This window comes from Sarcophilus harrisii, chromosome 4 (genome assembly GCF_902635505.1).
Source record: "Sarcophilus harrisii chromosome 4, mSarHar1.11, whole genome shotgun sequence".
Lineage (NCBI taxonomy): Eukaryota > Metazoa > Chordata > Mammalia > Dasyuromorphia > Dasyuridae > Sarcophilus > Sarcophilus harrisii.
Window position 1 is genome coordinate 265,716,623 of NC_045429.1, and position 13,714 is coordinate 265,730,336.

The 13,714-nt window shown below is 36.4% G+C and overlaps 1 protein-coding gene across 3 annotated transcripts in view; it reads left to right on the forward strand.

The window, feature by feature from the left end:
• LOC100919262 (maestro heat-like repeat-containing protein family member 1) overlaps window positions 1–13,714 on the forward strand; it is a 111,136-nt gene that overhangs the window by 72,082 nt on the left and 25,340 nt on the right. For all 3 annotated transcript variants that reach the window (XR_004233684.1, XR_004233683.1, XM_012549105.2), the window contains exons 18-22: window positions 1,527–1,656; window positions 2,578–2,673; window positions 6,829–6,924; window positions 10,590–10,731; window positions 12,549–12,634. Coding sequence is in view for 1 of the 3 variants with exons in the window: in XM_012549105.2 (XP_012404559.1) it covers window positions 1,527–1,656; window positions 2,578–2,673; window positions 6,829–6,924; window positions 10,590–10,731; window positions 12,549–12,634 (550 nt within the window). In the remaining 2 variants the exon portion in view is untranslated. The remainder of the gene's footprint in view (window positions 1–1,526; window positions 1,657–2,577; window positions 2,674–6,828; window positions 6,925–10,589; window positions 10,732–12,548; window positions 12,635–13,714) is intronic.

A 13,714-nucleotide genomic window follows, 5' to 3' on the forward strand; every position in this document is an offset into this window, starting at 1 on the left:
ACCATATCTATTTGGTATACACATACATTTGTATGTATGTATATGCATGTGTGCTTCTAAGAATTCTTGTAGTGTTTGTAATCCAATCATCCAATTTTCATTTCCCCTTGAGACTTTGCTTGTGAATGATTTTAAGTCATTTTCTTTTGGGTTTGTGTTTAGAACTTTTTTATCCCTATGATGACATTTTATGATCAGTTTCTTCTTTTTCTTACTGCTCCTCTTCTTCTTCCTTCTCCTCCTATTTTTTTCTTCCTTTTTATCTTCTTCTCTTTCTTCTTCTTCTTCCTCCTCCTCCTCCTCCTCTTCCTCTTCCTCCTCCTTCTCCTCCTCCTTCTCCTTCTCTTCCTCCTCCTTCTTCTTCTTCTTCTTTCTTCTTTCTTCTTCTCCTTCGCCTATTCTTAACTTTGGACTTTATGTTAGTGCTGGAATATGTATGTTTCTGGAAATGGGGGATGTTTGACCAGGGCATCTGCCTTTTTATATCTTTCTACTGCCTGGAAGTTTTAAGTAATCCCAAAAAGATGTGATCCAGGAAGAGTCCTAGCCATCGCCTTTCATGTCTATGCTCTCCAAATTCTTGCCTTGTGTGTTTTAGTAGACTGCTACTAGACTTGTTCAGTATTTACCCACTGGAAGGTTCTGCAGCTTCAAAGCAATTGAATTTCTGACTTTGCTTTAGTCCTGCACTCGTCTAGGTTATTTCTCTACAGTCTCATATGCTGAGCTAAAGGTTAGAACTGAATTTCTGCTCTGCCCCTGAGCTCAAAACTACATGACTACATTTCCAGAATTTGTTCTTTATTTAGTATATAGCTAAGGCCTGTGCTTAGATCCTTTTTCCAGTTCCTTGTATCTGTGCCCAGAACTGAGAAATAGGCAACAGAACTGCTAAATGGTACTCATTCCTACACCTGAAATTTGTTCAGGGGTCCCCTGAAATTTCTTTCAGTCCAGGTGCTTTTTGCTCTGTTGATTTGTCTTAACACCCTTTCCACTCCTGAGCAGCGAAATATTGTCTATTGAAGCCATTGCCCATGCTCTTTGGCAGTTCCTTCTTCTTCCCATTGTCCACAGACTTCTCTATCTCTCTAAAGTAGCCCTGGGCTGGAAAAAATTATTTGCTGTGACTTTATCATGTCTTTATTCATCAGAATTTGGTGTGGTCTACTTTCTAGGTCATTGTGGAGATTTGCTGACTAAATTAGGCAAAAATACTTCTTATTATTACCCAACATTTTTTTACTTTACCCCTAAGACCTGGATTGCTAAGGCTCTTTTGACCATACTGCCTCCATGATGATTTAATGGTTCAACACTTGAGTCATATAGCAGCAATTTGAGGGAGAAGGTACAGACATTGTATTGCCATCCCATTTTATAGGTGAAGAATATAAGATTTAGAGAGGATCATTGATTCCTTCAAAGTTCACATCTTCAAACCTAGGGCTTTGTCCTACAAAGAGCAATGAATATCTTCGCTGTAAACTTGAGCTTGACAATACATATTATTCCTTTCCACTCAGGGAACTATATCCACCATTGAATGAGGAAGAGATAGACTTGATCCTTAGTAGCTGCCTCAAATGTGTGTTCTCGATGCCATCTACAAATGATTCATTGAAAGGGAAATCACCAGTAAAGACACCCATGAAAGTGAGTTTTCACGGACCACATTCTTATCAGAGCAGCCTGCTTTACCCCATCTCACCCAATGTCCTAATTAGCTCTTATTAGAACTAGTACAATAGTCTCATTGTATTTCCTGTCTCAAGTTCATTCTCTCTTTCTCTCCCTCTCTTTCTCTCTCTCTCTCTCTCTCTCTCTCTCTCTCTCTCTCTCTCTCTCTCTCTTTCTCTCTTTCTCTCTTTCTCTCTCTGTCTCTGTTTAACTGCCTATCTGTCTTTCCCTCCCCTATCTCTCTTTTGTCTGTCTGTCAGTCTCTCTCTGTCTCTGTGTGTGTGTATATGTCTCTGTGTGTCTCTCTTTTTTCTGTCTTTCTCTATTTCTCTCTATCTCTGTTTAACTGTTTGTCTCTTCCTCCCCCGTCTCTCCTTTGTCTGTCTGTCTATATGTTTCTCTCTTTTGTCTGTCTGTCTGTCTGTCTCTCCCATCTTTCATACAGCTGTCAAAGTCACATGTGCCCAAAACATAGGTTGAACCATGGCACTTCCTTGTCCAATTCTGGTTCAAATTCTGGTAGTACTCTATTCCTCTTAAGATCAACTCACTCAAACTCTTCTTGCTCATATTCTTTTTTCATGTAGTATAAATAACTGACACTTATAAAGAATGTTAAAGGTTGCTCAACATCTACCTTATTTGACCTGACTACAACCCTTTAATATCAGCATTATCCCATTTTACAACTGAAAAAATGACTTTGAAAGACTTTCCTAGAGACACATAGCTAGTGAGTGACCAAAATAGAGTTTGAATCCAGGTCTTCATGACCTCAAATCTAGTATACTACATATATAGACAATCTGTTTCTGTATTGTGCCTGCCTTTTTTTTCAGATTCTCAGCATTTTTTTCATGGACCCATTACATCATAATATTTCTCTCTTTGTTTCAGTCCCTGAGCCAAAAAACAATCGAAGCCTTGGATAATGTCATCATGACCATTCTGGAGAGTCAACCAACACCAGAAATTACACTCAGGATATTCAAAGTAAGATGAGTTTGTGGGAGAGAAATCCTTAAGAGATATGAGTAATGGAATGAAGAGCTATTTCTTTATATTGCTGCAAATGACTTGATGTTCATCCAATCATCCCTTTCCCCCCAGTTTTAAATATATTACTATCTACTGGTTCCTTCTCTCTTGCTGAGATCTCCACCATCTATAAAAAAATTTTCTCTTCACTTTACCATCTTCTCAAGCTATTGCCTTATACTTTCCTTTCCTTTCATCACCCACTTCCTAGGGGGGAAAACAGTAACAATAAAACTTCTGCATCTTCTTTCTTTCCATTCACTTAATTCTCAGTCTCTTGCAATCTGGTTTCCACTTTTATTACACAATTTAGACTTTCCTCTCAGCAATATGGCACTATATCCAAAGGGCTATCAAACTGTGCATATCCATTGATCCAGCAGTCTCTCTACTGGGCTTGTATACCAAAGAGATCATAAAAAAGAGAAAAGGACCTACATGTGCAAAAATATTTGTAGCAACCTTTTTGTTGCCTAGGCAAGGAACTGGAAATTAAGTGGGTGCTCATCAGTGGAGAATGGCTGAATAAGTTATGGTATATGAATGCTATGAATTATTATTAGTTTATAAGAAACAATCAGCATAATGATTTCAGAAAGGTCTAGAGATACTTACATGAACTGATGCTAAGTGAAATGAGTAGAACCAAGAGAATATCATACACAGCAAAAATTTTTCTCTCCAAAGTTATCACTATCTCTGTAAGTACTAAGCAATCTTTCCAAGTTTTCATTCCTCTTGATCTCTTTGCAGAATTTGAAACTCTCTGGGTTTTCATGACACTGCTCACTACTCACTTATTTTTCTCACTATATCTCTTCCTGTCTGTTTCTTTTTCTCTGACTCTCAATGGCTTTGTATTTGTCTGTGTGTCTCTCTATATGTCTCTCTGTCTCATTCTCTCTGGCTCTCTCTTTCCTCTTTGTCTCTCTCCCTCCCTTTCTCTGTCTCTGTCTCTGTTTCTCTCTGTGTCTCTGTCTCTCGCGCACATGCTTCTCTTTCTCCTCTCTCTCTTTTTCTTGCTCAGTTTCTCTGTGTATGTCTACCCTTTCTCTCTCATGCTCTCTCCCCCATTCTCCATTCTTTTACCTGATCAGTCATGCCTGTTTCCTTGTCCATATCTCATCCCCTAACTGTGAATTTACACCAAATCTCTGTTCTAGACCTTCATCTCTATTTTCACCCACTCAGAGTCTCTCATGGTTATGCTCCTTTGGTTTCAATGATAACCTCCAATGATAATCCGATTATTTTCGGATCCATATGCCCAATCCTAGTAATTCTCCTAAAGTCTAATCCCACATAAACTACCTATTGAAAATTTCTCATTGGATATCCCATCAACACCTTAAGCCCAGAATGTCTAAAACAAAATTCATTGTCTTTTTTATCCAATCTAAACTTATCCCTTTCCATAACTTTGTCATTTCTATCACAGGTGTCATCAACCATTATCTAAGTTCCCAACTTCACTCTTCACTCTTCTTCAACTCCATATCCAACCAGATGCTGAGTTTTGTCATACAGCAACAGCCCTAGTCCAAACCCTTATTACTTGCCACCAGAACTATTGAAATAACTTCCTAGTTACATCTCGGTCTTTTCTCTTCCCTACATCCTTCACAGAGCTACCAAAGTGTTATTCCTAGAGCAGCATTCTAACCATGTCACTCTGAGGCTTTGTAAATCCAAGTTTCAAATAAAAGCTCCTGTTAAATATTTAAAGATCTTTGCAATCAGCCAACTCTTCCAGACTTAGAACATAATTACTATTCTACTTCATGTAGTCAAACTAGCCCATCTCCCATCTCCATGCCTTTGTATAGACTGTACTTCATATGGGGAATGCTCTCACTTCTTATCTCCATCTGTTAGAATCATTAGTTTCCTTCAAAGCTCATCTTAAGCTCAGCCTCTGATACAATCTTTTCTGATACTTCTAAGTGCTAGTGACTTCCCCTTGCTGAAATTACTGTACCTTTATGGATAAGAATAAGAATTTTATTGATGATATTATTGCAATTTCATTGATGTACATTACCACCATATGAAGAAACTCTATCTACTAATGTAGGCTGACATCACCCTCTGCGATTTAAGTAATAGAGAACTACCTAGAACTCAGAGGCTAGTGGCTTGTTCATGGTCATATAATTTAGATAGATTAGAGGCAAGGCTCTAAGTCCAGGAAATCCATATCATTTCTTTTGTGTGTGTGTTTACATTGTACATAATATTTCAAAACAACATCATCTAGCTTGAGAGCCAGCCTTGAAGCCAGAAAAACCTGAACTTAAGTTCTACTTATACAATCTACTGTTTGTATATCCTTGCCCAAGTTACTTAGCCTGCCAATGTTCCAGGCAATATTGTAAGACTACAACTTGGAAAGTGTATGCTAGTCTGAATTGGTAGAGTTTCTTCCACCAAGAGTTCCCTATACCAATGGAAGCCCTCCTTTTGTCTGTATTATATTTATTTTTCTGGATACATTGTTGTTCAGTTATTATGTTCAACACTTCATGACCCCATTTAGGGTTTTCTAGGCAAAGACACTGGAGCAGTTTGTCATTTCCTTCTCCAGCTCATTTTACAGATATGGAAACTGAGGCAAACAGGGTTAAGTGACTTGCCTAGAGTCACATAACCAGTGACTATATAAGGCTGGATTTTAATTCAGGTCCTTCTATATGGCCTACATGGCCAGCACTCTATCCCCTGTGTCATTTAGTTGATATATGTGTGTATACATACATATATACACACATGTCTACATATATGCAAATATACATATATGTCCACACACATATATGTGTGCTTGTGTTTCCAAATATTATATACTATGCTATAAGAAATGATGAATGATGAGCAGGCTGGCTGCAGAAAAGTCTAATGTTGAGTGAAGTAAACAGAACTAAAGCAACATTGTACATAGTAACAGCAAGATAATATTTTTTTAAACTGAAGATAACAAAAAAAAGAAAAGAAAGTGAGAGGTCGAATGCTGGAGATTGATATGGGAAATTTTGTTTAACTGAAGATAATAGAGACTGATGAGTAATTATAGAATTGAATCCCTGGTCCTGCACTGGAATATATCCTTTCTCTCTTCTCATCTCCTTTTTTTTAATGAAAGTTTCAGGGAATGGGGTGGGAGATGGGTGACAAATAAGGTGGTATTCCTTCCTTAGGGGATTTTGAGATTTAACAACTTTAAAAATGCTAAAGTTTGGTAACCCATCTCAAACACCTAGGTCCTTATACATGCTCCTGTAATTACAAGATTATTTAAATCATCAGTTGAAGTTAGAAATTTGCATAGATATATTTGCTCTTAAGATTAATAATACTAAATATAGAATCAGAAATTTAATGGTGTATAGTACCTTAGAGGTCAATGAGTCCTTCTCTTTTATTTGAGGAAAAGATGGCAAGTAATCCTATATATGTTAAACATGTTAAAATATATGTTAAATCCAATATATGTATGCATATTTGTATAATAATCTTACAGCAAGATAATATTGTGATCGACTGTGTTGGACTTGGCTATTCTCAGCAATGCAGTGATTCAAAACAATTCCAAGAGACTTGGGATGAAAAATGCCATGTATATCCAAACAGAAAGCTATGGAGACTGAATGTAGATTGAAGCGTAGTATTTTTAGCTTTATTTGTTTGTTTGCTTCTTTGCTTATTCTTTCTAATTTTTTCCCTTTTGGTCTTATTTTTCATGTACAACATGACAAATATGGAAATATTTGGAAAAATAAAACAATATTAAGGAAAAAACATTATGTACAATATAAACACAAAATAAGAGATAACATGGATTTCCTGGCCTCAAGAATGTGTTTGCATATATGTGTGTGTGTATATATATATATATATATATATATATATATATACATTATTTGTGTGTACACACACACATATATATATATAAAGAGAGATATAGATATGTCATCTTTAATAGAATGCAAACTTAGGAGCAGGGAATATTCCATTTTTTGTCTTTGTATCCCCATTGAATATAATGCCTAACACATAAACATCCACTTAATACATTTTTGTTTGTTAATATATTGATTAATCTCCTCTCACCCACAGCACCTTTCCAAGTGGTTGGGATCAGAGAAGCCAGTGCTGCGCATGGGAGCAATGAGATTAAGCCAGCTGCTCTTCTCTTTCTATTATACATCTGAGGTGAGGTACAAGTTTATCTATGGGAAGAGTCAGACGAATGAGAACCAGTCTAGTTTTGAGCTATATTGTGAGAATTGAAATTGGGAGAGATTCCTTGTACAAGGGCACCTATGTGGAAAAACCAGTTCTCCCATCCAGAAAGGGTAATTCATTGTCCAAATCAGAAGGTTAAGAACTGTGCTTTCCAGGTTGCTGATCTAAAAACATCTTGAACTCATAAAAAAGCCATTCTGTCAGCAGAAAATAGAGAATTGAAAAAATTCTGATGTACTCTGAGCCAAGCAAGGTTAGAAAATTATGGATAGAATTATAGGTTATGTAATGGAAACAACTGGGAAAGTTTGAATATCTGACTGCTATTTAATATCTGTGTGACTGTGGGCAAACCCATCCCCTTTATGCCTTGATTTCCTCATCTGTAAAAAGGGTTAGATGGTATCCAAGATTTCTTCTACTTGGTAATCTATGATCTTATTATACTTTGATACTTCTATGACTTTATCTTAACATATGTAATCAATTTTAGTCAAGAGACCATAGATTTAGAGATGGATTTGGGATTAACCCCTTCATTTTATAGATGAGAAAAGTGAAATCTGAAGGTTGAAGTGACTAGACAAAAGTAAGGGGCAGAATCAAAATTCAAATAAAATTTCTCTGACCCAAACGCAGGCTCCTTTCTACTTTATCATCACAAAATATGTCAACATATAATAATAGGAAGCAGCAATTTCTGGCACTGATAGTGCATGTGTAATGGAAATAATCAAAGGAATCCTTCTTCCCCACGTCAAACTTGATAACCACTTAAAGAGGCCACAATCCAAGAGCTACACTATGTGAAAAGTCCTGTCCAGCAGAGAGTATTTCTGATTATACCCCAAATTACCTTTTACCACTCTTTCCCCTCATATTATTCCTTAGTCTACTTTGTCTATACCAAAATCCAGCTCTGATTGATAGACTTTTTTGAATATTTTTTTAAAAACTAATTTTTCCAGTTACAGTCTTTTGATTACATTACCAAGAAAGCCTAGTAGATGCTAAATAAATATTACTTGAACAAAAAAGCTAACCACAGAATAAGAGGAGCAAACAAATTAATGTGAAATATTAATGTTTTCTATTGTTCTATATGGAAGCTAGAGGATATGATCTTTTTATTCTTAATTTTTCCAAATATATGCATAAATAGTTTTCAACATTCACCCTTGCAAAATCTTGTGTTCCAAATTTTACTCCCTCTCCTTCCTTCCCTCTTCCCCAAAACAGCAAGCAATCTGATATAGATTAAACATGGGCAATTCTTCTAAACATATTTCCTTATTTGTTACACTGTGCAAAAAAAAAAAAAAAAAAAATCAGAACAAAGGAGAAAAAACAAGGGGAAAAAACAAGCAAACAGCAACAAAAATGTGAGAATGTTATGCTTTGATTCAGTCTAATGGCTCTCTCTTTGAATGTGAATAGATCTTTCCATCACAAGTCTATTGGAATTACCTTGAATCTCCTCATTGTTTAAAAGAGCCAAATCTATCACAGTTGATCATCATATAATCTTCTTGGTACTGTGTACAATCTTCTCATGGTTGTCTTCACTTCATTCAACATCATTTCACTTAGGTCTTTTTAGGCTTTTCTGAAATTAGCCTGCTCATCTTTTCTTATAGAACAAAAATATTCCATTATATTCATATATCATAACATACTCAGCCATTCCTTAGCTGATGGGCATTCACTCAATTTCCAGTTCCTTGCTACTACAAAAAGGGCTGCTACAAACATTTTTGCACATGTGGGATCTTTGTACTCTTTTATGATGTCTTGGGGAGACAGAGCCAGTAATGAGACTTCTGGATTGAAGGGTATGCACAGTTTGATAGCCTTTGGGCATAGCTCCAAATTGCACTCCAGAATGGTTAGATCCATTCACAATTCCACCAACAATGCATTGGTGCCCCAATTTTCCCACAAGGGATGTGATTATTTTAAAAAATTATCCATGGAACTACAGATAATTTTTTTAAAAGGTAGAACATAGCATTGATATAGAGAACCAGTCTTAGTGTCTGTATTTCATCTGCATACTTTTTTCTGGTTACCTCATCAGTTCCCATGATTTTGTTTGACTGCTAGGAGAATAATTGCCAGTTGCAAGAATAGTTTCCCTAACCTCACTTCTCACATCACCAGTTGCCCATTGGACATTTCCCAATGGTTATTCTATAGGCATTATAAATTAAACATTCAAAAACAAAACTCATTCTCTTTCTGTCCCAGGCTAATATACAACTTTTCCCTTTCTGTCAAGGGTACCACCATTTTTTAGACATCCAAGTTGGTTGGTGACTAAAGCAGTAGAAAGAATATCAGAGGTTTGGGGTTCAAAACTTGGCTCTGTTACTTACTTACATGTATGATCTTGAGGAAATAACCTAATCCTCCTGACTTCAATTTCCTCAACTGTAAAGATAAGAGAATTAAACTACAAAATCTCAAAGGACTCTATGAAACTCTAGTAGCAGCTCTAAAGTAGCAGAACTTCTTTCCCCTTTTGACTGGCACATCTGGTTCTAGAACATGGCTGCTACATTTTCTTAAGGTTCTAGAATTATCCTGGAATGACTGAGTGTGGCTTGGGCCTCCCACCAGTATAACTCCCTTGATCATTAGCAGTTGATATTAATTAGTCAGCCAGTTAGTTAGTCTTAACTCTAAGCCTGGCATTCTATATACTGTGCCACTTGACTGTCCCTAATACCTAATAATGAACAGCATTCATGAAGCATTTTAAGATTTATGTAGCATTTTATGTGTATTAATTTATTTATTACTATCTGTAATGCTATTTGTCCCTATTAAGTAATTGCTGTGCCATACTGCAAATAGGTGCAAACAAGTTACATATAAAGTGGAGAAAACAAAGGAAAAGCATTAGATTTAAGAAAGAATGGGAAAATCTTTCTATAGAAAGATGCATTTGAATTGTGACTTGAAGGAAGTCAGGGAAACCAGGAGGGAAGAGTGGAGACAGCAAGTAAAAATGTCTGGAGTTAAGAGATGGAGATCTTGTTCTAGAAACATTAAGGAGACCAATATCATTGGATCAAAAAATATGTTTGTCTTTTGTAGGGAAAACGTGGGCATATGGAGTAAGGTGTGAGAAGATCAGGAAGATGAGAGGAGTCAAATTATGAAAAACTTTGAATGCCAAAGGGAGGATTTTATATTTGTTACTAGGGGTGATAAGGAGCACTGAAGTAGGGGAGGGAGATAACATAGACTATGTACTTTTGAGATCATCTTAGCAGATGCTGTGGGGAATGGACTGCAATGGAGGAGACACTTGAGGCAGGGAGACGCAGTAGTAGTCCACATGGGAGTTAGTGAATACAAATGATCATTCTTTGCAATGCTACTTATTTTACTTCCTATGTGAAACCTGTTTCCCATAAAAAAGGTAATGATTTTTTTTCTTTTCTCAATTTACTTCTATACTCTATTGTGATTGTCCCCAGAATAGGAGCGATTCTAAAGTTTAGTCAGATCAAGATTGGGGAAACGCTAAGTAGTATGCAGGAAAAATTTCCACTTGCTTCAATTCGGTCATCCTTTCATGTAGTTTACACAGAATTAAGAACTTCTAATCTCCTTTTCTAATTTAGGAAGTTCGAATTCTCCCATGTCTTGGATTTTTTGCTGGTGCCCTGGTTCCCCGATGCTTTGACCAACTACCATCCATTCGCCACTGGGCTTCTAATACAATCACCTCTGTGCTTCAAGGAACTCAGAATAATTTGATTTCAGGTAAGAGCTTTTGAGGAGCAGTGACATCAAAACTTAAGTAAGTTTTGTAAATCCTCACAATTATTAACAGGAGAAGCATAAGAAAGGGAAGGGGAAGAGAAAGAGGAGGCTGAAAGGGAAGGGAAGTGGGTTTTTTTGTTTGTTTATTTTTGGAGGGTTTTTTTGAGGTTAAGTGACTTGCCCAGGGTCACACAACTAGGAAGTGTTAAGGTAGTGTCTAAGGCTGGATTTGAACTCAGATTCTGATTTCAGGGCTGGCACTCTATTCACTGCACCATCTATATGTCCCCCTTTCTTTATTCTTTCTTTGAACTTTGTTCAGTTTTTTGTGGGCTGAAAACCTTTCTCTGGTGGATTCTCAAAGCTACAGGCAAAACTTGAGGTAGCTGGTGGTAGAGTGGATATAGCACTGGGCCTGGAATTAAAAAGATGTGAATTCAAATCTAGCCTCAGGCACTTCCTATTTATGTGATCTTTGGCAGGTTACTTAACTTGTTTATCTCAGTTTTCCCATTTTTTAAATGAGAAATTTTAATAGTACTTGCTTTCCAGGGTTGTTATACTTACTGAAAGTATAATAGTACTTGCCCACCAGATAATATTTAATTGTCAAAAGCATTTAGCACAGAACCTGTTAATATTATTCCCATCCCTTCCCACTACAGAATTACAGCTAAGTAAGACAAGTAAGTATTCAAGGATTCAGGAATTGCCTCATTTCTTGAGCTCTTTTGATTTGTTTTACATTATGTATTTGATCATATCACCTTCCTTGCTCAAACTCTTTCAATGGCTCCCCATAACTGAGACCTGTTGAAGATTTTAGCTTAAAAAGGACAAGGTCTCCCACAGCATCCAGGGCCATCTCCAGTCATCCTGAACTATATCTGGCCTCTGGACCCAGATGGCTCTGGAGGGGAAAGTGAGTGAGGCAGGAGACCCTGAACAGCCCTCAATTCATTTTTAACGTCATGATATTGCCTTCCTGTTATCATGGTCCTCTTCTAGAATAAAGGACAAACACCACAGAGGTGTTAAATACATGATCTACAATATTCCTGAATGCACTAAGACTAGATTAAAATAAAATTTAAAATAAATAAAAATACTATAAAACATAGGTACTATTTTGTTAAAGATGTGTATTGGTCAAGAGAATTATCCTCACTGGAAGTTCCCTATATCAAGGAAAGCTTAGGTCCAGGGCAAATATGTATATATGCATAGAAAAATGCAGATGTATATTAGAGACATATAAAATATGTTTCTATATCGGTATGTACCCATACACATGTACAGAATCTCGAAAGTCTTATTACTAAAACTTTAAAGGTACACTAAGACTTTGGAGACATTTTATGTGTGTATGTATATGTGTGTATACATATGTGTGTAGATGTGTAGGTAGGTGTATATATCTGCATTATATGTGTGCATATATACACATATGTATTGTGCATGTATGTATGTATATGTACTGTGTATACTAATTCCAAGGGCATTTAGATGGCATAGTAGATAGAATTCCAGGCTTAGTCAGGAATTTTATTTTCCTGAATTCAAATCCAGCCTCAGCTACTAACTAGCTAACTTGTATGTGATCCTGAATCAAGTCACTTAACCCTGTTTGACTCAATTTCCTCAGCTGTCAAATGAGTTGCAGAAGGTAATGGCAAACTACTGCAGTATCTTTGCTATCTACTGTCAAACTAGTCCAATCCTAGACTTTGTGATTTGCTTCTGTGCATGAAAGGAAGCAGATGAAGTAAAGCGAGTGGGGTCAATAATCTCTTAAACCTGACTGAGTTCTTTTTCAGGAGTCACAGAAAAGGAAGGCAACAAGCCATTGACCGATGATATAGAAGTTGAGGCTTCTAACCTCATGCCCGTTGACATTGCAAAGGTAGGGACCAAAAAGTTCATGACCAAAAAATTATTTAATTGGAAATTGGCTTGAAGAGCAGATTCAACATATACATCAATAAATTGGCTTCTAAATAAGCATGTGTATGTGTATGTATATATACATACTTATATATATATGTATGTATATATATATATACACATATACACACATATATTATATATATGGGATTCCTACTCCAGACTTGTGCTTTCATTCATTTAGGGAATTTACAGAATGGAAACTCCTGTTCCATAATGCAGACCAATAAATATTCTGCATTTTCCAGTCTTAGAGAGTTACTGGGGGAGCTGAGAGTTTTAGTGACTTGCTAGATTAATGTAACCAGTCTGTGTCAAAATCAGAACATGAATGAAAGTTTCAGGATCTTACATATATAACTGGAAGAAATGTTAGAGATCATCTCCCTTCCCACCCAATTCTCATTCACTGTAAAGATGATGAAACTGAAACTCATGGAGGCAACATGACTTCCAAAGTCACGCAGATAGTTGGATGGGAAAGCTGACATTTCAATCCAGCCTTTCTAAGTGTAAATACAGATTATTTGCCATTGTATCCTGATTTCTTACTCTGATGCTGGTCCTTTTGTGACTTGCCATGCTGCAACTTCATAAATATATTCATAGCTATCTAGCTAGATGTATGTATGGATGGATGAATGGATAGATATAGACAGATAGATTAGGGACAGCTAGGTGATGTGATGGATAGAGTGCCAGCACTAGAGTCAGGAAGACTTATCTTCCAGAGTTCAAATCTTACCTTAAGCATTATTAGTTGAATGATTCTGTGCAAGTCATGTAATCTTCATTACATTAATTTCTTCATCTGTAGAATGAATTTGAATATCTGTAGGATATGACAAATCAATGTTTTTGCCAAGACAACCTCAAATAGGGTCACAAAAACTAGGACACAACTGAAGAACAACTATACATATATATATATATATATGTGTGTGTGTGTTTATGTGTACATGTATAAAATAATCTATGTTACATATAGAAAAAGAGAGAGAGGATGAGAGACAGAGAGGGAGAGAGAGACAGAGAGAGA